Here is a 23,888-nt window from a genome sequence, read left to right as displayed (position 1 = left end):
TTTTGGCACGTGATGGCACGGTGGGCCTGGTGGGCCCGTTTTTTGCTCTCCCCAGGCTCCAGAGCCTTTCTAGGAGCCTGGGGAGGGCAAAAACGGCCTCCCCCCCCCCAGAGGCCCTCCGGAGGCTGGAAACAGTGTATTTCCTGACTTCTGGTGGGCCCAAAAGGCCCGAAAATCAGCTGGCTGGCGCACGCATGTGTGTCGAAGCTGAACTCGTGTGCCCACTGATAGGGCTCTGTGTGCCACCTGTGGCACCCGTGCCATAGGTTCGCCATCACGGGTATATACTCTATGCTCTTTTGTTCTACGTAGAGTTTTCTGTTTCCTGTTATAGATAAATAATTGAGCAGTAATGCACATGGTGACTGTACTTTGTATTTGCTTTCTGTGGTGCTTTATATAAAACAGAATTTCTAATGTACTTTTCTCACCATCGGATTTTTTTTTGTTGTTGTTAGAATTTCTTTTAGTCTTGTTTATCATCCACCCATTTACAACAAAGACAGAACAGCAGAGTTGGAAGGGACTTTGGAGGTCTTCTAGTCCAACCCCCTGCTCAAGCAGGAAGCCCTATACCATTTCAGACGAATGGTTGTCCAATCTCTTTTTTAAAAAAACTCCCGTGTTGGAGCATCCACACCTGTTGGGGACAACTTGTTCCACTGATTAATTGTTCAGTGACTTATTTGTGGATGTGTATTTCAGAAAATCACAATAGCAATCAATGTTTTCATCATTTCTCTCCTCCCGGAAACGCTCTGGCGGCAGCTGTCTCTCCCGTAACCTCACCCTGAGGTTTTGCATTCTCAGCCAGGGAGCTTCAGCTGCTTTGTATGTAATGAGACCTGTCTTGAGAGAGCTGTTTCCCAATGGGCTTGAGCACTTCTCTTTGACACCTAACCTCCTGACCTTATTTCCACACAACAGCTGGCACAACAGCTGGTAGGAGGTATGCCCAGTCCCTAGCATTAAAAATAAACCCAAGGCTCTCAACAGTTTATAGCTGTGATGGCGAGCCTATGGCATGTGTGCCACAGATGGCACACAGAGCCATATCTGTGGGCACGCAAGCATTGGCCTAGCTCAGCTCCAGCACACATGCGCGTGCCAGCCAGCTGATTTTCAGGCCTTCTTGGCCCACCGGAAGCCAGGAAACGGGCTGTTTCTGGCCTCCGGAGGGTCTCTGGGGGGTGGGGGAACGCCGTTTTCACTCTCCCCAGGCTCCAAGAAAGCCTCTGGAGCCTGAGGAGGGTGAAAATGGGTCTATTGGGCCCACCAGGCCATCGTGTGCCAAAAGCGAGGGTCGCGCGGGGTGTCACGCACGCATGCACAGGGAGTGGGGGGGGGCATTGAATTATGGATGTGGGCACATGCGCGCACGACGCGCCTGCACTCCCCCCGCTTTTGGCACGCGACGGCAAAAAAGTTAGCCATAGCCTGGTTTATAGCAAGGGTCTCCAGACTTGGCAACTTTAACATTTGTGGACTTCAACTCCCAGAATTTCTGCTGGCTGAAGAATTCTGGGAGTTTTAACAGAATAATAAAGTTGGAAGGGACTTTGGAGGATTTCTCGTCCAACCCTCTGCTCTCGCAGCAGGCCTGATACCATTTCAGACAAATGGATCTCCAATCTCTTCTTGAAAACTTCCAGTGATGGAGCGCCCAGAACTTCTGGAGCAGTGGTGGTTTGCTACCGGTTCGTACCAGATCAGGGAAACTGGTAGCGGCGGCAATGGGAGGCTCCGCCCACCTGCCTAGACGCTTCTGCACATGCTACAAGCGAACTGGTAGCGATGGGATTTGGAACCCACTACTGTTCTGGAGGCAAGCAGTTCCACTGGTTAATTGTCCTCACTGTTAGGAAGTTTCTCCTTAATTCCAGGTTGCTTCTCTCCTTGATTAGTTTCCACCCATTGCTTCTTGTCCTGTCCTCAGGTGCTTTGGAGAATAGCTTGACTCCCTTTTCTTCTTTGTAGAAAAGTTTCTTTTCTTCTTTTCTTTCTCTTCCTTGTGGCAGCCCCTCAAATATTGGAAGACTGCTATCATGTCACTCCTAGTCCTTCTTTTCATTAGACTAAACATATCCAATTCCTGCAACTGTTCTTCGTATGTTTTATCCTCCAATCCCCGAATCGTCTTAAGGTTTGCCAAGCTTGGAGATCCCTGGTTTATAACAACCTTTGTTTTTCCATCCAGGTCCCTCAGGATATTGTTTTCGGAATCGCAAAGTGAACAGAGCTGAAGAGAAGAATGGACGACCCTGGTAGAAAAAGGTGGGACTTCCGAACCTTTTCTGATATTTCTCTTAACCCCTTGCTCTCTGCCTCTGTCTGCATTCACACAACATGTTTCACCAAGTCCGTACTAACCAGCTTGTTTGCACCATATTGAATATAACATACAGATGAATCCAGGGGTGGAATTCAGCATGTTCGGACCGTTTTGGGCAAACCAGATGCTAATTTTACATCTGGTTCGCCCAATCGGTAGTTGCAAGGACTGGCTGGCCCCGCCCACCCTGCCCTTCCCCTCCCAGGAGTCTCCATGCGGCCATTTTGGATGCCAAGTTAGTACAGCGCCCGCGCGGAGGCTCAGGGAAGGCAAAAAACGGGCCTCCCGGAAGTTCCGGAAGTCTGGAAACAGGCCTGGTTCCGGAAGTCTGGAAACAGGCCTGTTTCCGGCCTCCGGAGCCTGGGGGAGGCTGTTTTCGCCCTCCCAGAGGCTCAAACAAAGCCTCCAGAGCTTGGGGAGGGCAAATACGTGTCCCCCCACCGCTGTGGTGCTGGAGGCCAAGTAGACCACGCCCACCATGACCATGACCATCCAGCAAATGGGCAGAGAACCGGTTGCTAAAATTTTTGAATCCCACTCCCGGATGAATCCATGGGAAAATATGCGGTCAAAGGGCTTGAAATTTCCATTACGTTAGGCTCTTAAAGAGAATTTTTTAAAATAAAACCTATATTATTTTTATTTGTTTGTCCAATTTCTATAGCCACTCAATTCAACCAAGCTGTTCTGGGTGGCTTACGATTCTATGGACGTCGGAGAAATTATCTAGAATGTATAAAAGCATTTCAAATATATGTTGGGAATGTGAACAGCACGGAAGGGCATCTTATCATGCTTGATGGACACGTAAAAGAACCTTTAAAAATGGATTCAAATACACGTAGAGGATGTTAAAAATAATAATACAGGTAGTCCTCATCTTACAACAGTTCGTTTAATGACCGTTTGAAGTTAACAACAGTACTGAAAAAAGTGGCTTGTGACCCTTCTTCACACTTAACGACCGTTGCAGCATCCGCATAACCAAGTGAAAAAAATTCAGACGCTAGGCAAGTGACTCATATTTATGACTGTTGCGTTGTCCAGGGGTCACATGATCCCCTTTTGCGACCGTCTGACAAGCACAGTTAATGCGGAAACCAGATTCACTTAACAACCGTGTTAGTAACAACTGCAGTGATTCATTTAACAACTGAGGCAAAAAGGTCGTGAAATGGGGCAAGACTCACTTAACAACTGTCTCAGTTAGCCACAGAAGTTTTGGGCACAAATTGTTGTCGTAAGTGAAGGATTTAGCGGGTATTCAGCTGAAACGTCTTGTTGAGTGCAGAGTTGGACAAAAAGTCATGGAAAATTATTTCAGTATATGTGATTACTGCAACAAGATTTATGCACGAAGATGGAAAGATTCTGCCCTTACCCCTATGCGGGAATGGATGGTGAAATTGACAGAACCCGTGAAGATGAATAAACTAACTTTTTAAAAATAAAATAAAAAATCAACAAAAGCCTCAGAAACAATAACAACCAAAACATCCTTTTGCCGTGTCAGATTTTCCCAAACATCCCTGGGAAGCAGCCTTTATTAAACTCTATTTCTCATTCATGGCAGCTTTACAATGTCTGGACTTCAACTCCCAGCATTCCCCAGGCGGCATAGAATTCTGGGAGTTGAAGTCCAAACGTCTCAAGGTACCTAAGGCTAAGAAACCTAAGGAATAAAACAGAGGCCTTCAAACTCGGCAGCTTTAAGACTTGTGGACTTCAGCTCCCAGAATTCTCCAGCCAGCATAGACCAATGGTCTCCAAATTTGGCAACATTAAGACCTATGGACTTCATCTCCCAGAATTCCTCAGTCAGCAAGGCTGGCTGGGGAATTCTGGGAGTTGAAGTCCACAAGACTTAAAGCTGCCAAGTTTGAAGACCTCTGGAATAAAATGACAACAAAAATTAAAAAAAAATAACTTAAGGGAACACAACCCTCCAGATATTTGGGGTGAGGGAGCCACAGCAAGGGCCTGTAAGATCTCTCATCGTGATCCACTGAATCTGGCAGCTGTGACAGATGTTCTGATCTGCACTGCTGGTGGCCTGAGCAGGGCAGCCCTCCTCAGCTTTAGATATTGTAAGGTCCCAAAATATACTTGAGTCACCAGAATGCGAAAGAGAGAGACTCAAGACGAGGCTCGCAAAAAGAAGCAGATTTTATTTATGGCCAAAAACAAAATAATGGATGGGACTCAGGGGTGAAATATAAAATTTGTTACTACCGGTTCTGTGGGCGTGGTTTGGGGGGGTTTATGTGACTGGGTAGGCATGGCCAACTTTTTTTAAAAAAAAAAAACTTTTCAAAGCATTTTTTCTAATGCTTTGAAAAGCCTCTGCTGATCAGGCAACTCAGCTGGGATGGTCAGAGACTTTTCAAAGCATTTTTTTTACCACCTCTTCGGCCAAGAGGTTGCAGAAAAAAATGCTTTGAAAAGCCTCTGACGATCCCAGCTGAGCCACGCGATCATCAGAGGCTTTTTTTTTTTTTTTTTTTTACTTTTACAAGCATTTTTTTGTCGGAAGAGGTTGTAGAAAAAATGCTTTTAAAAGTAAAAAAAAAAAAAAAAAAGCCTCTGATGATCGTGCGGCTCAGCTGGGCATGGTGTGTGTGTGAGGGGCGGGGGGCGCAGGGATTTTTGCTACCGGTTCTCCGAACCACCCGCCATCGCTACCGGATCGGGCGATCCGGTCCGAACTGGGAGCATTTCACCCCTGGTGAGACTATACCCAGAACATACAGATACAATTGCATGTGAGGAGATAGCCGCACCTTGGGGAAGGTATGGTGTCCTTTTTATACCCTCAGAGACATCAGCTTAGTACCCAAATTCTGGCCTCCTCGTTTAGGTTTGTGTATTCCTTGTTGCCCTGCAAAGGAATAGAAGCCTCCCAATTAGCGTTATCTTTTTTCTTGAGCGTTCCTTTGTTCTCCCAATTGCTCATTTGACCCCCTGGTTCTGCAAGGAAGGAGCTTATACAGATCAAAGGTGTAAATTAGACCTGAAGTGTAAATTATCCCTCGGATGATGTCTGCAGTTCCAACTGAGATACGTACCGTGCTCTTAGACGGCACAAGAAAAAACAGGAAGAAGATTGATATGAGTTCAGGTCAAATGGCAGGAACATACAATTGACAAATACCAGAGACATTACAGAGGCCTAATAACAGAATATGTTTGTTACAGGAGATACAAATATAAAGGCATAATATATGTGAATACAAATACAAAGGCATATATGCATTACAGGAACCTAATGGTTACAGAATCTAGTATACCAGTATATCATATTCTAGTATTATTTATTATATCCTTATTATTGTTACCCTTCAATAAATCGTGGGGTATAGTTGCTGTAGTTATAAGGGTCACCCTCAAAGGGGAGGTGGGGAGGGTGATTGAAGATTCCCACCAAGAAGATCCATAAGGTCCCAAGGATCAGAATGGGAGTGACCAAGAAGAGACAGAGGCGGTCCACGGTCCGAGCCACGCGATTCCAGTTGTCCTTTTCCTGCAAGGATTGGAAAAGGGCCAAAGACTTCATTACACCCTGCAAGCAACTCCAAAGCTGAGTCCACAGCAGGAAAAGTCTGATAAGACTTACAGTATGGACTTCGACTCCCAGATTTCCCCAGCCAGCCTTTTAAGACTTGTGGACTTCGGCTCCCAGAATTCCCCCGCCAGCCTTTAAGACTTGTGGACTTCAGCTCCCAGAATTCCCCCACCAGCCTTTAAGACTTGTGGACTTCAGCTCCCAGAATTCCCCCGCCAGCCTTTAAGACTTGTGGACTTCAGCTCCCAGAAGTCCCCAGCCAGCCTTTAAGACTTGTGGACTTCGACTCCCAGGATTCCCCAGCCAGCCTTTAAGACTTGTGGACTTCAGCTCCCAGAATTCCCCAGCCAGCCTTTAAGACTTGTGGACTTCGACTCCCAGAATTCCCCAGCCAGCCTTTAAGACTTGTGGACTTCAGCTCCCAGAATTCCCCAGCCAGCCTTTTAAGACTTGTGGACTTCAGCTCCCAGAATTCCCCAGCCAGCCTTTAAGACTTGTGGACTTCGACTCCCAGGATTCCCCAGCCAGCCTTTTAAGACTTGTGGACTTCAGCTCCCAGAATTCCCCAGCCAGCCTTTAAGACTTGTGGACTTCGACTCCCAGAATTCCCCAGCCAGCCTTTAAGACTTGTGGACTTCAGCTCCCAGAATTCCCCAGCCAGCCTTTTAAGACTTGTGGACTTCAGCTCCCAGAATTCCCCAGCCAGCCTTTAAGACTTGTGGACTTCGACTCCCAGGATTCCCCAGCCAGCCTTTTAAGACTTGTGGACTTCAGCTCCCAGAATTCCCCAGCCAGCCTTTAAGACTTGTGGACTTCGACTCCCAGAATTCCCCAGCCAGCCTTTAAGACTTGTGGACTTCGACTCCCAGAATTCCCCAGCCAGCCTTTTAAGACTTGTGGACTTCAGCTCCCAGAATTCCCCAGCCAGCCTTTAAGACTTGTGGACTTCGACTCCCAGAATTCCCCAGCCAGCCTTTAAGACTTGTGGACTTCAGCTCCCAGAATTCCCCAGCCAGCCTTTTAAGACTTGTGGACTTCAGCTCCCAGAAGTCCCCAGCCAGCCTTTAAGACTTGTGGACTTCAACTCCCAGAATTCCCCAGCCAGCCTTTTAAGACTTGTGGACTTCGACTCCCAGAATTCCCCAGCCAGCCTTTTAAGACTTGTGGACTTCAACTCCCAGAAGTCCCCAGCCAGCCTTTAAGACTTGTGAACTTCGACTCCCAGAATTCCCCAGCCAGCCTTTTAAGACTTGTGGACTTCGACTCCCAGAATTCCCCAGCCAGCCTTTTAAGACTTGTGGACTTCAACTCCCAGAATTCCTTAGCCAGCCTTTAAAACTTGTGGACTTCGACTCCCAGAATTCCCCAGCCAGCCTTTAACACTTGTGGACTTCAACTCCCAGAATTCCCCAGCCAGCCTTTAACACTTGTGGACTTCGAGTCCCAGAATTCCCCAGCCAGCCTTTTAAGACTTGTGGACTTCAGCTCCCAGAATTCCCTAGCTAGCCTTGCCTGACTGAGGAATTCTGGGAGATGAAGTCCATAGGTCTTAATGTTGCCAAATTTGGAGACCATTGGTCTAGTGGCACTTGGACAGCAGGCTAAGCTTGAAACTGGCTTAATTCAGCAACCAGTTGTGAGTTGTGACAGGACAGGACATCTCTCTGTGGGTTTCCCCATTTCTGGCCAACTGTTGACCACATTCTGCTGCAGAAAATGAAAATATTTTTTTTTTAATTTGATTTATATGCCGCCCTTCTCCGGAGACTCAGGGCGGCTTACAGTGCGTTAAGCAATAGCCTTCATAATTTTGTATATTTATACAAAGTCAGCTTATTGCCCCCACAATCTGGGTCCTCAATTTACCTACCTTAGAAAGGATGGAAGGCTGAAGTATTGAAGTTATAGCTCGTGATTGGGCTAATCGCTTTGGCTACATTCATCTCAAAGTTTACCGTGTTTCCCCGAAAATGAGATCCTGTCTTATATTTTCTTGAACCCCGAAATAAGCGCTTGGCCTTATTTTCGGGGAGATCTTATTATTTTGGGGCGCGTGGAGCTAGCCAGGGCTCTTCCAGCTCTGTCTCCCTAACCCTAACCAGAGGAAATGGCAGGGATTGGTTGTGCATGAGTTTAAATATTTTTGGGTAGGGCTTATTTTCGGAGAGGGCTTATTTATGGGGAGGGCTTATTTTCGGGGAGCTTTCGGAGGTGGTTTTTTTTAGCACATGCGTTCAAAAGCACGATTGGGCTTATTATCAGGGGATGTCTTATTTTCGGGGAAACACGGTATTTATTTTATGCTTTTACAGATAGTCCTCAACTTACAACAGTTCATTTATTGACCATTCAAAGTAAAAGCGGCGCTGAAAAAAGTGACTTATGATTATTTTTCACACTTATGACCATTTCCGCGTCCTCACACTCCCGTGATCAACATTCAGGCGCTTGTCAACTGACTCATATTTATGACGGTTCCAGTGTCCTGGGGCCATGCAATCATGCTTATAAGCCAAGTCAACGGGGAAGTCAGATTCACTTCACAACCGTGTGACTCACTTAACAACTGCAGTGATTCGCTTAACGACGGTGGCAGGAAAGGTCGTAAAATGGGGCCAAACTCGCTTAACAACTGTTTCACTTAGCAACGGGAAATGTTGGGCTCAATTGTGGTCGTACGTCGAGGACTACCTGTAGTGCAAGCACCCGGTTGGGAAAATCTGTTCTCAACCAAGCTCAGAAGGATAGTCTGAAGAAGCAAAGATAAATTGGTGACCCCCTGGTCGCGTTACACCCCCTACCTCATTGTACTTGTTCTTTTCCTGCATATGCTTCACGATGAAGTTGGCTCCAGCAATGGCTGGCTTAATCTCATTGTACAGCTGGTCCTGCAAATCGCCTGCCCTGGGGGGGCTTGGTCCTGGGGGGAGTGAAAAGAAGGAAGCTCTGAGTTAGGGACTGAAGAGATCTAGAGAGCTGCAATACGAGAGCCGGGGATGGCGCAGTGGTCAGAATGAGGTACTGCAGGCTAACTCTGCCCACTGTTAGCAGTTTGACCCTAATCGGCTCATGGTTGACTAACACTGTCTTTCTTGGTTCTTATAGCTCAGGGCAGCGGTGAAATGCACTTACCTTCACTACCGGTTTGGGAATGTGAGTGCGCGGACCTCGTCTGCGCATGCGCAGAGGGCCAAAAACGGAACATACTGACGTCCCGACAGGTGGACAGAGCCTCCCGCCACCAGTGCTACCGATTTGCGCGAACCAGATAGATCCGGCCGGATTTCACTGCCGGCCCAGGGGTCGTCGGTAACCCACAGCTCTGGAGCCACATGTGGCTCTTTCATCCCTCTGCTGCGGCTCCCTGTTGCTGGTCGGCTCCACAATTGATAGGGCAGAGATGGCTAACCTTTTTGCCATCGCGTGCCAGGAAGGGGGGAGGGCAGGGGGGTCAGACGCGCACATGCCCACACCCATAATTCTATGCGACCCACCCGCCCCCCCGCTCATCCCACTCCTGGTACGCAATGGCCTGGAAGGCCCGTTTTTCTTTCTCACCTGGCTCCAGGATCTCTCTAGGCGTCTGGGGAGGGCGAAAAAAGCCTTCCCCACCCCTCCGGAGGCCAAAAATGGCCCGTTTGACAACTTCCAGTCCCATCGGAAGCTGAGCTCGTGTGCCCACTGATATGGTTACGTGTGCCACCTGTGGCACGCGTGCCATAGGTTCGCCATCACAGTGATAGGGCTTTTGGTTAGGATAGGTAGAGGGGGAAAAAATGCCACGCTAGGAGAAGTCTCTATGGTGGGGGAACCAGACTTCCGGTCTGCTCCAGAATTGAATGGGGGACTTCCGGTTAGAACCTTTGAGTGTTTAAGGTTGCCAACCCTTGTTATAACCTGACAGGTATCTGTCAGCCATTGTCTTCCTACATGTCATGAACCAGGGAATTTAATGAGGCTGGATTAGAGACCTTTTCAGTGGCGCCCACGCTGCCATGAGACATGATGGCTTAACTATAACCACTGGGCCCATCCTCCTCTGCCACTCCCATTCCCCTTTTGGGGCTTACGTGCAGGGGTAATCCGGCTAGTTAAGCCATGCCTCTCCGACTGCTTCTCAAACATGAGCTCGCTGCGGGATTTAATGGTGAAATATTCCTCCGCTTTGACGATGTAACCGACGGAGCTAGAGCGCCGGATCAGCAAGCCATCCTGCGGCGTGAAGTCGCTCTCCGCTGGCTTGGACATGTGCAGGAGGCGAGGAAGGGTGTCAAGGAAGAGCTGTGGATAGAAGAAGGAAAAGGGAAAAGTTTATTTTCAACATTCCAGTCTGGGCAGCAGCTTAAAGATCTCCTGATGGTGTCCCATCCAAGTGCCAAAATAAACCCAACTGGATTAGATGCAGCCACGAGTTGCGCATGCCAGAATGGGCCCCTTTTAGAACTGCACAACGCAGAAACGATGGAAGCGTTTGTCCCAAAAGGTGCTTTTTTTTTCAAGAGGCAACTGGACTTCCTTGTTATTCTTTTGAAGACATTTTGCTTCTCATCCAAGAAGCTTCTTCAGCTCTGACTGGAGGTGGGGGAGGGGAGGAATAGAAGGATTAATAGCCCTTGCTGGTCTTCCGGGTGCGCTTCAAGGTGTTGGTTACCACCTTTAAAGCGCTCCATGGCATAGGGCCTAGATATCTTCGAGACCGCCTGCTGCTACCAACGGCCTCCCATCGACCCGTGCGCTCCCACAGAGAGGGCCTCCTCAGGGTGCCATCAGCCAAACAATGTAGGCTGGTGACCCCCAGGGGGAGGGCCTTCTCTGTGGGGGCACCCACCCTCTGGTCCCCCAGAGATTAAGAGAATCCAAGACCTCGGTGCCTTCCGCCGTGCCCTTAAAACCCTCTTTTTTCAGCAAGCCGGGCTGGCTTAACTTTTTTTTTCTTAATTTTTTAAATGTTTTAAATGAGTTTGTTATTGTTCTTAAATTACGGGGCCAAATTTATATATATTCTTTTAATACTATTTTAATGTTTGTAATTTATGTTTTTATTCGGCTGTACACCGCCCTGAGCCCTCAGGGAGAAGGGCGGTATATAAATTGGATATAAAATAAAAATAAATAAAATAAATTTGCATTCTTTTAGAGAGTCGTTGAGGCCACTTGGAGGTTTGAAAGAGGGGTTAAAAAGGCCATCTATGTCCAAATTGAAAGCCCTCTCTCGACCCATGGGAAAGGCGACAACATCAGGGTCCTTTCAGCAGTTCCAAGAAGGCTCCCCAACCATTTTTGCACAGGTTTGCCTGGTGCACCAATTGCGACCCTACTTGGATCGGGACCCAACTCTCCTCACGGTCACTCATGCCCTTGTCACCTCACGGTTAGACTATTGCAACACGCTCTACATGGGGCTACCTTTGAAAAGTGTTCGGAAACTACAGTTGGTCCAGAACGCAGCCGCGCGAGCTGTCGTGGGTGCACCTAGGTACACCCACATTACATCAATTCTCCGCGAGCTGCACTGGCTCCCTATTGGTCTCCGGGCGCAATTCAAGGTGTTGGTTATTACCTTTAAAGCCCTACATGGCTCAGGACCAGGTTATCTTCGAGACTGCTTTCTACCGCCCAGCGACCGGTAAGATCCCACAGAGTTGGTCTCTTCCGGGTCCCGTCAGCTAAACAATGCCGGCTGGCGGGCCCGCGGGGGACGGCCTTCTCTGTGGCTGCCCCAGCTCTCTGGAACCAGTTACCTCCTGAGGTCCGGACCATCCCCACCCTATTGGCCTTCCGAAAAGCGGTGAAGACCTGGCTTTTCCAGCAGGCCTGGGGCCGTTGATCTCGCTCTTGCGATCCGGCAAGTTCCGGCCATGAATGGTGCGAATGAGTTTTAATGTTTTTAATGTTTTTAATTCTTAAATGTTTTTTATAATGATTTTAAATGCATTGTGAGCCGCCCTGAGTCTTCGGAGAGGGGAGGCATACAAATTGAAGTAATAAATAAATAAATAAATAAATAAATAAATAAATAAATAAATAAATAAATAAATAAATTATTATTATTATTATTATTATTATTATTATTATTATTATTATTATTATTATTATTTATTGAATTTATATACCGCCCTTCTCCCCGAAGGGACTCAGGGCGGTGAACAGCCGAAAATTAAAATAACATACAATATAAAAGTTAAGATAACTAAAAATAAATTAAATTAATCGGCCTCCCAATTTAAATAATAAATTTGCACCACTCAGGTGACCCTGAGGACACAGATAAACCTCCAAGTGGTCTCAACAACCCTCTAAAAGGATGCAAATGACCATCTATCTACAAGGAGTATAAATCCTTCCATTCCTCACCATCCAGTTAGAGCTGAAGAAGGTTATTGGATGAGAAGCGAAACGTCTTCAAAGAAAGTCCAGTTGACGCAGACAATGGAAGTATTTGATGCCTATGGAGATTCTCGGTCATCCAGGTCCTTGTGGTTTTGTCCCAAAGTTGCTTTTCAAAAGGCAACTAGGCTTTGTTTTTCCTGGAAGATGTTTCACTTCTCATCCAAGAAGCATTCAGTCAGAACTGAGGATGCTTCTTGGATGAGAAGCGAAACCTCTTCAAGAAAAAAAAAAGTAAGCCCAGTTGCCTTTTGAAAAAGCATCTTTGGGACAATGGGAAGTGTTAGCAGTGGTTAACAGTATGTGACAAAGACCTTTGGAGACTGGGGCAAGAGACACCATCAAGGGAATCGATATATATAAAAGCAAAATACCACTCACACATCATCACGAAATCTCCAGAACCGTAAAGCCTACAAACTTGAAATTTGGCTCGTATGTTCCTCTTGGCTTCTAAGTGCTCGCTAAGAAAGGATTTTTCGAAATGACCATCAGATCATTAGTATTTCTTATATTATTATTAACCCGCTCTGAGGCTAAGGAGTTAGACGTTCTATTCCCCCTCCCCACCTGAAAAGAACTCTGTTCCAATTGCCACTTGGGTATGGGCATGGCCAGTGCATGACTCATCTGGCCTGAGAGCTGGGAGTTTAGATATTCTACTCCCCACCTGAAAGGGAAAGAAGGGGATAAGATAGGAGAGGCTTCTATGGGGCAAGCCTGGAAGAGAGAAGGGGATAGGAGAGGAAAAGCCTCTTTTGGTCAAGCCTGAGGGAGAGAAGGGGATAAGATAGGAGAGGCCTCTGTGGGGCAAGCCTGAGGGAGAGAAGGAGATAAGATAGGAAAGGCCTCTTTTGGGCAAGCCTGAGGGAGAGAAGGGGATAAGATAGGAGAGGCCTCTGTGGGGCAAGCCTGAGGGAGAGAAGGGGATAAGATAGGAGAGGCCTCTGTGGGGCAAGCCTGAGGGAGAGAAGGGGATAAGATAGGAGAGGCCTCTGTGGGGCAAGCCTGAGGGAGAGAAGGGGATAAGATAGGAGAGGCCTCTGTGGGGCAAGCCTGAGGGAGAGAAGGGGATAAGATAGGAAAGGCCTCTTTTGGGCAAGCCTGAGGGAGAGAAGGGGATAAGATAGGAGAGGCCTCTGTGGGGCAAGCCTGAGGGAGAGAAGGGGATAAGATAGGAGAGGCCTCTGTGGGGCCAGCCTGAGGGAGAGAAGGGGATAAGATAGGAGAGGCCTCTGTGGGGCCAGCCTGAGGGAGAGAAGGGGATAAGATAGGAGAGGCCTCTGTGGGGCAAGCCTGAGGGAGAGAAGGGGAGAGGAGAGGCCGATCGTAACCACTCACTAATTTTCAAGATGTAAGTGTCGATTTATCAAGCCCGATCACCTAATTTCGTAGCAGAGCACGGGTATCCAGCTAGTGGTTAGATAAGAGGCTGCTTAGCCTGCAGCTACATAATAGGCAGAGCAAGAGACTTAGAAGGGACTCTCCCTAGTTTCTTGGGATGTAAAGGAAAGAGGAGAAAAAACTTAATTTGCAAAATTCTGTTAATGTAGCTTCCCAATCAAGTAGGATTAGTTCATCTGGTTGTTATTTCCTGTCTGAGCCCACTCTGATAAACCAGGTTTTCTAAAATTACAGGGAACCTAGAAAACGGGTTAATTCAGGCCCTGCTTCAAACAGGTTGCCTGAACAGAGTTTCTGAATTTACTGGAGACCAAGCATTTTTGTCTCTTTTTAATTTATGGGAATATCGACTTGGGAAAATTAGTCCTTAATTAACAGCTACAATTAACTCCAAAATTTCTTGTTTCTAAGCAAAGACGGTTGTTAGGTGAGTTTTGCCCCCATTTTGTGACTTTTCTTGCCACAGCTGTTAAGCGAATCGCTGGTCGTAAGCGTGAAAATCCATCCCAAGTCCCCCCCCCCCTTTTTTTCAGTGCCTTTAAAACTTTGAACAGCCATTCCATTGATTTATTTTTTAATTCTATTTAGAAAATTTATACGGCCACCGACTCGCCATGGCAATTCAAGGCAGTGGTTCCAGGAACAGTTGCAATTCGATAACTATATTATCTATAGTTTGGATCGTTCCTTCCGGCTTACCTCTTTCGTCCATTCAGACAAGACGTGGATGCTGGGAGTCCGAAAATGAATGTTGAGCTCCACGGTGCATGCCACCACCACTGCAGTCACCAGAATCATGATGAAGAGCAGGTACCTATCAGCATCATACATGACCATTTATAAAATAGCAGTATCAATAGCACTTAGACTTATATACCGCTTTACAGTGCTTCACAGCCCTCTGTAAGCGGTTTACAGAATCAGCCTCTTGCCCCCAACAATCTGGGTCCTCATTTTACCAACCTCGGAAGGATGGAAGACTGAGCCAACCCTGAGCTGGTCAGGATCGAACTTCCTAGCTGTGGGCAGAGTTAGCCTGTAATACTGCTTTCTAATCACTGTTCCACCACAGAAGGGAGGGAGGGAGGAAAGGAAGGAAGGAAGGAAGGAAGGAAGGAAGGAAGGAAGGAAGGAAGGAAGGAAGGAAGGAATAGCACTTAGATTTATATGCCACTTCACAGTGCTTTATAGCCCTACTCTAAGCAGTTTACAGAGTCAGCCTCTTGCCCTCAACAGTCTGGGTCCTCATTTTACCAACCTCGGAAGGATGGAAGGCTGAGTCAACCTTGAGCCTGGTGAGATTTGAACTGCCAAATTGCAGGCAGCCGGCAGTCAGCAGAAGGAGCCTGCAGTACTGCACTCTCACCACTGCGCCACTGTGGCTGAAGGCTAATATTTTCAAATGTTTATTTCCTGCTTCCTTTTGCCCTCCAAAGAGTCTCGGGAGACTTCTGAAGGGACTGCTGGGACAGGAATTGCTCCATGCATGGGTAATGACATCATCATGCGAATAATGCCATGACATATATGACATCAGAGGAGGCGTTAGTATGCTCAAGTCTGTACAGTTAGTCCTCAACTTGCGACAATTGGGATCAGAACTTTTTACACTAAGTAATGCGGTCATTAATAGCAATAGCGATAGCATTTAGACTTATATACCACTTCACAGTGTTTTATAGCCCTCTCTAAGCAGTTTACAGAGTCAGCCACTTGCCCTCCAACAATCTGGGTCCTCGTTTTACCGATCTCGGAAGGATGGAAGGCTGAGTCAATTAAGTGAGTCGCACCCAATTTCACGACCTTGTTGCTGGGGCAGTTTCTCCCACTGATTTTGCTTGCAGTGTGGCCCCCGGGAAGGTTGCAAATGGAGATCCCATGATCTCAGAATGCTGCAACTGTCATAAGTACATGCCAGTTGCCAAGCATCTGAATTTGGATCAGGGGACAGCTGCAAGGTCGTAAGTGCGAGGACCGGTGCTAAGTCCCTTTTTTCCATCGCTGGCATCACTTTGGTTGTTGAATGGTCGTAAGCTGAGGACTAGCTGCAGGGTATATGATGAAGATGTTTATTTATTTATTTATTTTATTAGTCATATTTCTATGCCGCCCACTCTCCGAGGACTCTGGGCAGCTTACACCAAAGACAGTATACTAAATAGCATATTGCCCCCCCCCCAACAATCTGGGTCCTCATTTTACCCACCTCGGAAGGATGGAAGGCTGAGTCCACCTTGAGCCGGTGAGATTTGATCTGCTGATCTGCTGAACTAGCAGTCAGCTGAAGTAGCTGCAGTACTGCACTCTAACCACTGCGCCACCTCGGCTCTTTGAATCAGCACGAGGGAGAAATAGATCCGAGTGCAGCCTTGGGCATAGACTTTCAGCCAATTGCATTCTTTCAGGCCAAACTACCTCGCAGGTAGTGGCGGGGAAAAATAGGAAGAGGGACCACTGCATACGCCCACTTGAATCCATAAACGAATGGTGAGATATCACCAAATCCTATCACTCATGGCTTTGATGAAATCTCATTTCAAGAGGAGAGGAGAAGAGAGGAGAGGAGAAGAGAGAAGAAGAGGAGAGGAGAGGAGAGGAGAGGAGAGGAGAGGAGAGGAGAGAAGAGAAGAGAAGAGAAGAGAAGAGAAGAGAAGAGAAGAGAAGAGAAGAGAAGAGAAGAGAAGAGAAGAGAAGAGAAGAGGTGAAATGGACCTTGGAAGTCTTCTAGTCCAACCCCCTGCTTAAACAGGAGACCCTACTCCATTTCAGTCGAATGGCTGCCCAGACTCTTCTTAAAAACTTCCCAGTGTTGGAGCATTTACAACTTCTGGAGACAAGTCATTCCACTGATTAATTGTTCTAACGGTCAGGGAGTTTCTCCCTTAATTCTAGGTTGCTTCTCTCCTTGATTAGTTTCCATCTATTTGATTCGCCAGTTGCGTCCCTTTCTGGATCGGTTAAATACGGTCACTCACACCCTCGTCACTTCCCGCCTGGACTACTGCAACGCTCTCTACATGGGGCTCCCCTTGAGGAGCACCCGGAGGCTCCAGCTGGTCCAGAATGCGGCCGCGCGGGTGTTTATGGGAGCGACGGGGCGCTCCCATGTGAGCCCCCTCCTGCACGAGCTGCACTGGCTCCCGGTGGTCTTTCGGGTGCGCTTCAAGGTTTTGGTTACCACCTTTAGAGCGCTCCATGGCTTAGGACCGGGGTATTTACGAGACCGCCTTCTGCCACCAGTAGGCTCTCACTGACCAGTATGCTCCCATAGAGAGGGGCTCCTCAGGGTGCCGTCAGCCAAACAATGTCGACTGGTGGTCCCCAGGGGGAGAGCCTTTTCTGTGGGGGCACCCGCCATCTGGAACGAGCTCCCCCCAGAGATACAGCGGATCCCGGACCTGCGCACTTTCTGCCGTGCCATGAAAACATTTCTTTTCCAGCAGGCCGGCCTGGCCTAACCTCTCTTTTAAACTTTTTAAAAATTTTTTAAAATTCTTCAATTTTAAATTTGTCTTATGAATTTGGGGTGTTTTAAATTTCGTTTTCCGGGCCAATTATTTAATTGTATTTTAATGGTTTTTTTAACATTCGTATTATATGTATTTTATTTGGCTGTTCACCGCCCTGAGTCCTTCGGGAGTAGGGTGGTATACAAATTAAAATAAATAAATAAATAAATGAATGAAATCTATATGGAAATCTAGGTAGGAAATTATGGCAGTTGCAATTAAAAAAAAAAACCTCTGAAGGCTCCCAATTTAGGGAATTTTATTTAAGTTTGGGAAGACTTACTTGCCAATGAGTGGAATGGCGAAGGAGGTGGCCGGGAGGCGCTGAGAAATCAGCAGCAGAAAGACTGACTGAGCCAAGAGGATGGAGATAGCCAAAGTCATCTTCTCCCCACCTGAAAAGCATGAGGAGAATTGAACCTTAGAACACCTGCACCAATTTTTGACACCTCTTCGCTTCCTAGATTTATTGCCTTTTGGAAATCCATCCACGCATGTCTCCTTTGCACCCCCATCAGCTGTTCAATAGGTTCCCCTTAATAAATTTAATAAATAGAGGTAGTCCTCAACTTATGACCGCAATTAAATCCAACGTTCCAGCTGCTAAGCGAGACCGTTACTCGGTGAGTTTTGCCCCATTTTACAACCTTTCTCGCCACTGTTGTTAAGGGAATCACTGCAGTTATTCAGTTAATATCGCTGTCCCATTGATTTTGCTTGTCAGAAGGTTGCAAAAAGGGATCACGCCAGTGGTGAAATCCAAATTTTTTTTACTACCGGTTATGTGGGCGTGGCTTGGTGGGAATGGTGTGGCTTGGTGGGAATGGTGTGGCTTGGTGGGCATGGCAGGGGAAGGATACTGCAAAACCTCCATTCCAACCCCACTCCTGGGGGAAGGATATTGCAAAATCTCCATTCCCACCCCACTCCTGGGAGAAGGATATTGCAAAATCTCCATTCCCACCCCACTCCTGGGAGAAGGATACTGCAAAATCTCCATTCCCACCCCACTCCTGGGAGAAGGATACTGCAAAATCTCCATTCCCACCCCACTCCTGGGAGAAGGATACTGCAAAATCTCCATTCCCACCCCACTCCTGGGAGAAGGATATTGCAAAATCTCCATTCCCACTCCACTCCTGGGGGAAGGATATTGCAAAATCTCCATTCCCACTCCACTCCTGGGGGAAGGATACTGCAAAATCTCCATTCCCACCCCACTCCTGGGAGAAGGATATTGCAAAATCTCCATTCCTACTCCATTCTGGGACCAGTCAAAGGTGGTATTTGCCGGTTCTCCGAACTACTCAAAATTTCTGCTGCCGGTTCTCCAGAACCTATCAGAGCCTGCTGGATTTCACCCCTGGATCACATGTCATAAATATGAATCAGTTGCTGTCATAAATATGAATCAGTTGCCAAGCATCCAAATTTTCATCACCTGACCATGGGAGATGCTTTTCATAAGGGTGAAAAACAGTCATAAGTCCCTTTTGTCGGTGCCATTGTAACTTCGAACGGTCATTAAATGAACTGTTGTAAGTCGAGGACTACCTATACATAGATCGGCCGAACTGGACCTCAGCAGGAAGTCTAGGATGCTGAAAAGAGCCGCTTACTGTCAGCCGGCAAGTAGAAGACGAGGATGATCATGAAGGCGATGAGGATGCAGGGAGTGACTATGTTGATGATGTAAAAGAGAGGTTTGCGCTTAATGATGAGGTAGAAGGTGATGTCCTGGTATTTGTTGCTGTCTCGAGGGACAAGCGGATCGATGTTTTTGCGAGCCGGTCGGTGAATAATCTCCCATTCGCCATTTTCTGATTGTGGCAGAGAGAGGGGGAGGAGAGGGAGAGGAAGGGAGAGAGGGAGAGAGAGAGAGAGAGGAGAGAGAGAAAGGGGAGAGAGGGGGAAGAGAGAAGAGAAAGAGGAGAGAGAAAAAGGAGAGAGGAGAGAAAGAGACAGAAAAGACAGAGAAAAGAGAGAGAGGAGAGAGGGGAGAGGGAAGAGAGAGAAAGGGGAGAGAGAAGAGAAACAAGAGGAGAGAGGAGAGAGAGAGAGAAAAAAGTGAGAGAGAAGAGAGAGAGAGGGAAGAGAGAGAGAAAGGGGAGAGAGGGAAGAGAGAAGAGAAAGACGAGAAGAGAAAAACAGGAGAGAGAAGAGAGAGAGGGAGAAAAGTGAGAGAGAAGAGAGGAGAGGGAAAAGAGAGAGAGAAAGTGGAGAAAGAAAAAGAAAGAAGAGAGAGAGGGAGAAAAGTGAGAGAGAAGGGAGAAAAAAGAAAGAGGAGAGATGGAGAAGAGAGAGAGAGAAAGAGAGAAGAGACAGAGAAAAGAGAGAGAGGAGAGAGGGAAGAGGGAAGAGAGAGAAAGGGGAGAGAGAAGAGAGAGGGAGAAAAGTGACAGAGAAGATAGCGAGAGGGAAGAGAGAAGAGAAAGAGGAGAGAGAAAAACAGGAGAGAGAAGAGAGAGAGGGAGAAAAGTGAGAGAGAAGAGAGGAGAGGGAAAAGAGAGAGAGAAAGGAGAGAGGGAAGAAAGAAGAGAAAGAAGAGAGAGAAAAAGAGAGGAGAGAGAAGAGAGAGGGAGAAAAGTGAGAGAGAAAAGAGGAGAGGGAAGAGAGAGAGAAAGGGGAGAGAGGGAATAGAAAAGAGAAAGTGGAGAGAGAAAAAGGAAGAAGAGAGAGAGAGGGAGAAAAGTGAGAGAGAAGAGAGAAAAAAGAAAGAGGAGAGACGGAGAAGAGAGAGAGAGAAAGAAAGAGAGAAGAGACAGAGAAAACAGAGAGAGGAGAGAGCCATTAAGCAGCTTAAAGAGGCTATCCCACTGGCCTTTCCAAACCATTCCCATAATCCCCAAGCAAATTTGAAGTCCAATAAATGTGCAAATTCAGAATAGAGCTGGAAGCGACCTTGAAGGTCTTCTATTCCAACCCTCTATTTCTCCCTTCTTCTTTTCTTCTTTGCATTTTTTCCCATTATTTTTCCTTACTTCCTCTTTCGAAGTTTGTGATGGTTGACAGGCTAACATCATCCCCTATTGATAAGCAGGCTAGGAGGGAGGAAACCGTAGGAATTAAGCCTCCATCATCCAGCATGACGACAGCAAAAACAACACAGCTGATTACAAGTGGGAGACTATTAACATGCGCAATGGCCAAATTGATTAATGGCATATAAAGGCAGAGATCTCTGTAATGTTAGTTTAATACTCTGACAATGTCAGCAGATGGCTGACGAAAGCTTAGTACAGAGGTCCTCAAAGTCCACAAGCCTTAAAGCTGCCAAGTTTGAGGACCCTCTGGCTCAGTAGAATAAAAAAAAAAAATCTTTTTGGGGAGGTCTTATTATTTCGGGGTGCATGGAGCAAAACAGAGCTCCTCTTGCCATCTTACCTGATTTCCAGCTCTGTCTCCCTAACCCTAACCAGAGGAAATGGCAGGGACCAGCTGCACATGTGTTTAAATATTTTCAGGGAGGGCTTATTGTCGGGAGGGGGGTTTATTTTAGTGCATGCGCTCAAAAGCCCGATTGGGCTTATTATCAGGGGATGTCTTATTTTCGGGGAAACAGGGTGTATATATGCGACTGCTTGAGGGCTCCTGGATTGGAGCTGAAAGGCGAATGGGGTGCAGTATGCTCCCTCCCACATGCTGGGATAGACCAGGTGTCTCGATAGAAAACACACACACACACACACACACACACACACACACACACACACATATATGTAGGTCTTTGGTTATTCAGGTTTTCACCCACGTAAAATTGGAAGTGTCTTGGCGACGTTTCGACAAACTCTCATTCGTCATCTTCATTCGTGGTGGTGCTTTAGGCTTCGTGCTTCTAGGAGCAATGTTCTAGCAATGTTCTAGCGTTGCTCCTAGAAGCACGAAGCCGAAAACACCAGCCTGAAGATGACGAATGAGACTTCATTGGAACATCGCCAAGACACTTCCAATTTTACGCGGGAGAAAACCCGAATAGCCAAAGACCTACATACAAACACCCGCGAAAACCTCAGAAAAGGTTTTTGCGGGTGTTTGTATGTAGGTCTTTGGTTATTCGGGTTTTAAAAAGACCAGAACTATCGCCAAAACTGAACACTTTAACAACAGAATAATCAGAGAAGCCATCGAGATAGAAAAACGTCCACACAGCATGAATAAACGAGATGATACCTACCAGCCATTTGGAAACCCGCCCTTATTGACAAACGAGTCCCTAACACAAAGAATGACACCAGACCCACACTCACAAGAGCCACATAGGATGTAACCACCACACATCCACGCAGAAAGCAGACTCAAACCCACACTGAGGATGAGTCACGACCGCGGACCAGAAGCCAGACCACAGCTGCATCATTAGCCCTTTAAAACTCCCCCAATCCTTACATGAAGCAGACTGACACCCACCATGAAGAGGTAGCACGGCCACGAACACGAAGCCAAACAACAGCAACACAGCTCACCAGCTCAAATCCCCCTGCTACTCAGACTAACCTGAGCACAACCAAGCCCCCACCTAAACAGAACACACACCCATCCAATCAGAGCACAGCCAACCCCCCATCCAATCAGAGCACAGCCAAACCCCCAACCAATCAGAACGCACCTCCACCCAATCAGAACACAGCCAAGCTCCCACCCAATCAGTTCACACCCCCACTGGCAGTTAAAAGGAAGAAACAGCTGCGATCACACACATTGCTCCTAGAAGCATGAAGCCGAGAACACCAGCCTGAAGATGACGAATGAGACTTCGTCGAAACGTTGCCAAGACACCTCCAATTTTACGCGGGAGAAAACCCGAATAACCAAAGACATATATATATATATTTGTTTTCTGAGGTTTTCGCGGGTGTTTGTATGTAGGTCGATGTAATATCCCTCTTCACCCAAGTGCCAATCAAAGAAGCCCTGACAGTTATCCAAAACAAATATAACCCCCCCAAGCACATCCTAGATCTGACCAACCACTGCCTATCCAACACATACTTCATCTATAACGGACAAAAATACAAACAAATAGAAGGAGCACCCATGGGATCACCCCTCTCACCTGTCATTGCTAACCTCTACATGGAACACTTTGAAACCCAAGCTCTAGAAAAATCTGATCACAAACCCAAATTTTGGCTCAGATATGTGGACGACACCTTCATAATCTGGCCACACGGGAAAGAAAAACTGGACAACTTCCTCACACCTCAACAGCCTACACCCCAAAATACAGTTTACCATGGAAACAGAAGCGAACAACCAACTTCCCTTCCTGGATTTCTTAGTCTACAGGAAATCCAATGGCTCCCTAGGACACACCATCTACCAGAAGAAAACACACACAAACCGCTATCTGCACGCACTCTCACACCACCACCCAGCACAGATCAACTCCATAGCCAAGACACTCATCTCCAGAACAAAACGCTTAGCTGACGAACAACACCTAAAAACTGAACTACACACTCTCACTAACGTATTAACATCCAATGGATTCCAAAGAAATAAGATTACCAACCTAATCCAAAAAGAAACCCCCATTAAAATCCAAGACAGAGAACAAGAAAACGGCAAAGCCCTCCTCCCATACATAAAAGGCACCACTGACAGAATCAGCAAGATCCTCCACAAATACAACATCAAGACAGCATTCTTCACAAACCGAAAAATATCCACCATCCTAAGAAACCCCAAAGACAAAATTGAGTTAGAAAATCAAGGAGTATATGAAATCCCATGCACCGCCTGCCCCACCACATACATCGGACAAACCAACAGAAGAATAAGTGCACGCATTGAAGAACACAAGAACTCAGTTAAGAAAGAGAAACCAACTTCTTCCCTGGTCCAACACCTCAAAGCCACAGGACATGATATTGACTTTAAAAAGACCAGAACTATCGCCAAAACCGAACACTTTAACAACAGAATAATCAGAGAAGCCATCGAGATAGAAAAACGTCCACACAGCATGAATAAACGAGATGATACCTCCCACCTGCCAGCCATTTGGAAACCCGCCCTTATTGACAAACGAGTCCCTAACACAAAGAATGGCACCAGACCCACACTCATGAGAGCCACACAGGATGTAACCACCACACATCCACGCAGAAAGCAGACTCAAACCCACACTAATGATAAGACATGACCCCGGACCAGAAGCCAGACCACAGCTGCATCATTAGCCATTTTAAACCCCTCCAATCCATACATGAAGCAGACTGACACCCACCATGAAGAGGTAGCACGGCCACGAACACGAAGCCAAACAACAGCAACACAGCTCACCAGCTCAAATCCCCCTGCTACTCAGACTAACCCGAGCACAACCAAGCCCCCACCTAAACAGAACACACACCCATCCAATCAGAGCACAGCCAACCCCCCATCCAATCAGAGCACAGCCAAACCCCCAACCAATCAGAACGCACCTCCACCCAATCAGAACACAGCCAAGCTCCCACCCAATCAGTTCACACCCCCACTGGCAGTTAAAAGGAAGAAACAGCTGCGATCACACACATTGCTCCTAGAAGCACGAAGCCGAAGACACCAGCCTGAAGATGACGAATGAGACTTCGTCGAAACGTTGCCAAGAAACCTCCAATTTTACGCGGGAGAAAACCCGAATAACCAAAGACCTATATATATATATATATATATACAGTCGCAGCCAACATCTTGAAATTTCAGTCCC

The 23,888-nt window shown here is 47.0% G+C and overlaps 1 protein-coding gene across 1 annotated transcript in view; it reads right to left on the bottom strand.

Annotated features, from left to right (window-relative positions):
* Window positions 1–5,663: 5,663 nt before the first annotated feature.
* Window positions 5,664–23,888, bottom strand: part of CHRND (cholinergic receptor nicotinic delta subunit) — a 28,485-nt gene continuing 10,260 nt past the window's right edge. Inside the window, exons 7-12 of the mRNA XM_070945645.1 lie at window positions 18,814–19,014; window positions 17,478–17,589; window positions 14,385–14,499; window positions 9,965–10,175; window positions 8,696–8,814; window positions 5,664–5,852 (exon numbers count right to left, since the gene is read on the bottom strand). Of these exons, the coding sequence (XP_070801746.1) occupies window positions 5,664–5,852; window positions 8,696–8,814; window positions 9,965–10,175; window positions 14,385–14,499; window positions 17,478–17,589; window positions 18,814–19,014 (947 nt within the window). The remainder of the gene's footprint in view (window positions 5,853–8,695; window positions 8,815–9,964; window positions 10,176–14,384; window positions 14,500–17,477; window positions 17,590–18,813; window positions 19,015–23,888) is intronic.

Source organism: Pituophis catenifer, unplaced genomic scaffold (genome assembly GCF_029215685.1).
Source record: "Pituophis catenifer annectens isolate HBS135680 unplaced genomic scaffold, rPitCat1.0.hap2 SCAF_6, whole genome shotgun sequence".
Taxonomy (NCBI): Eukaryota; Metazoa; Chordata; class Lepidosauria; order Squamata; family Colubridae; genus Pituophis; species Pituophis catenifer.
Note: the sequence above shows the minus strand (reverse complement) of the source record. Positions and strands in the feature narration are given on the sequence as shown.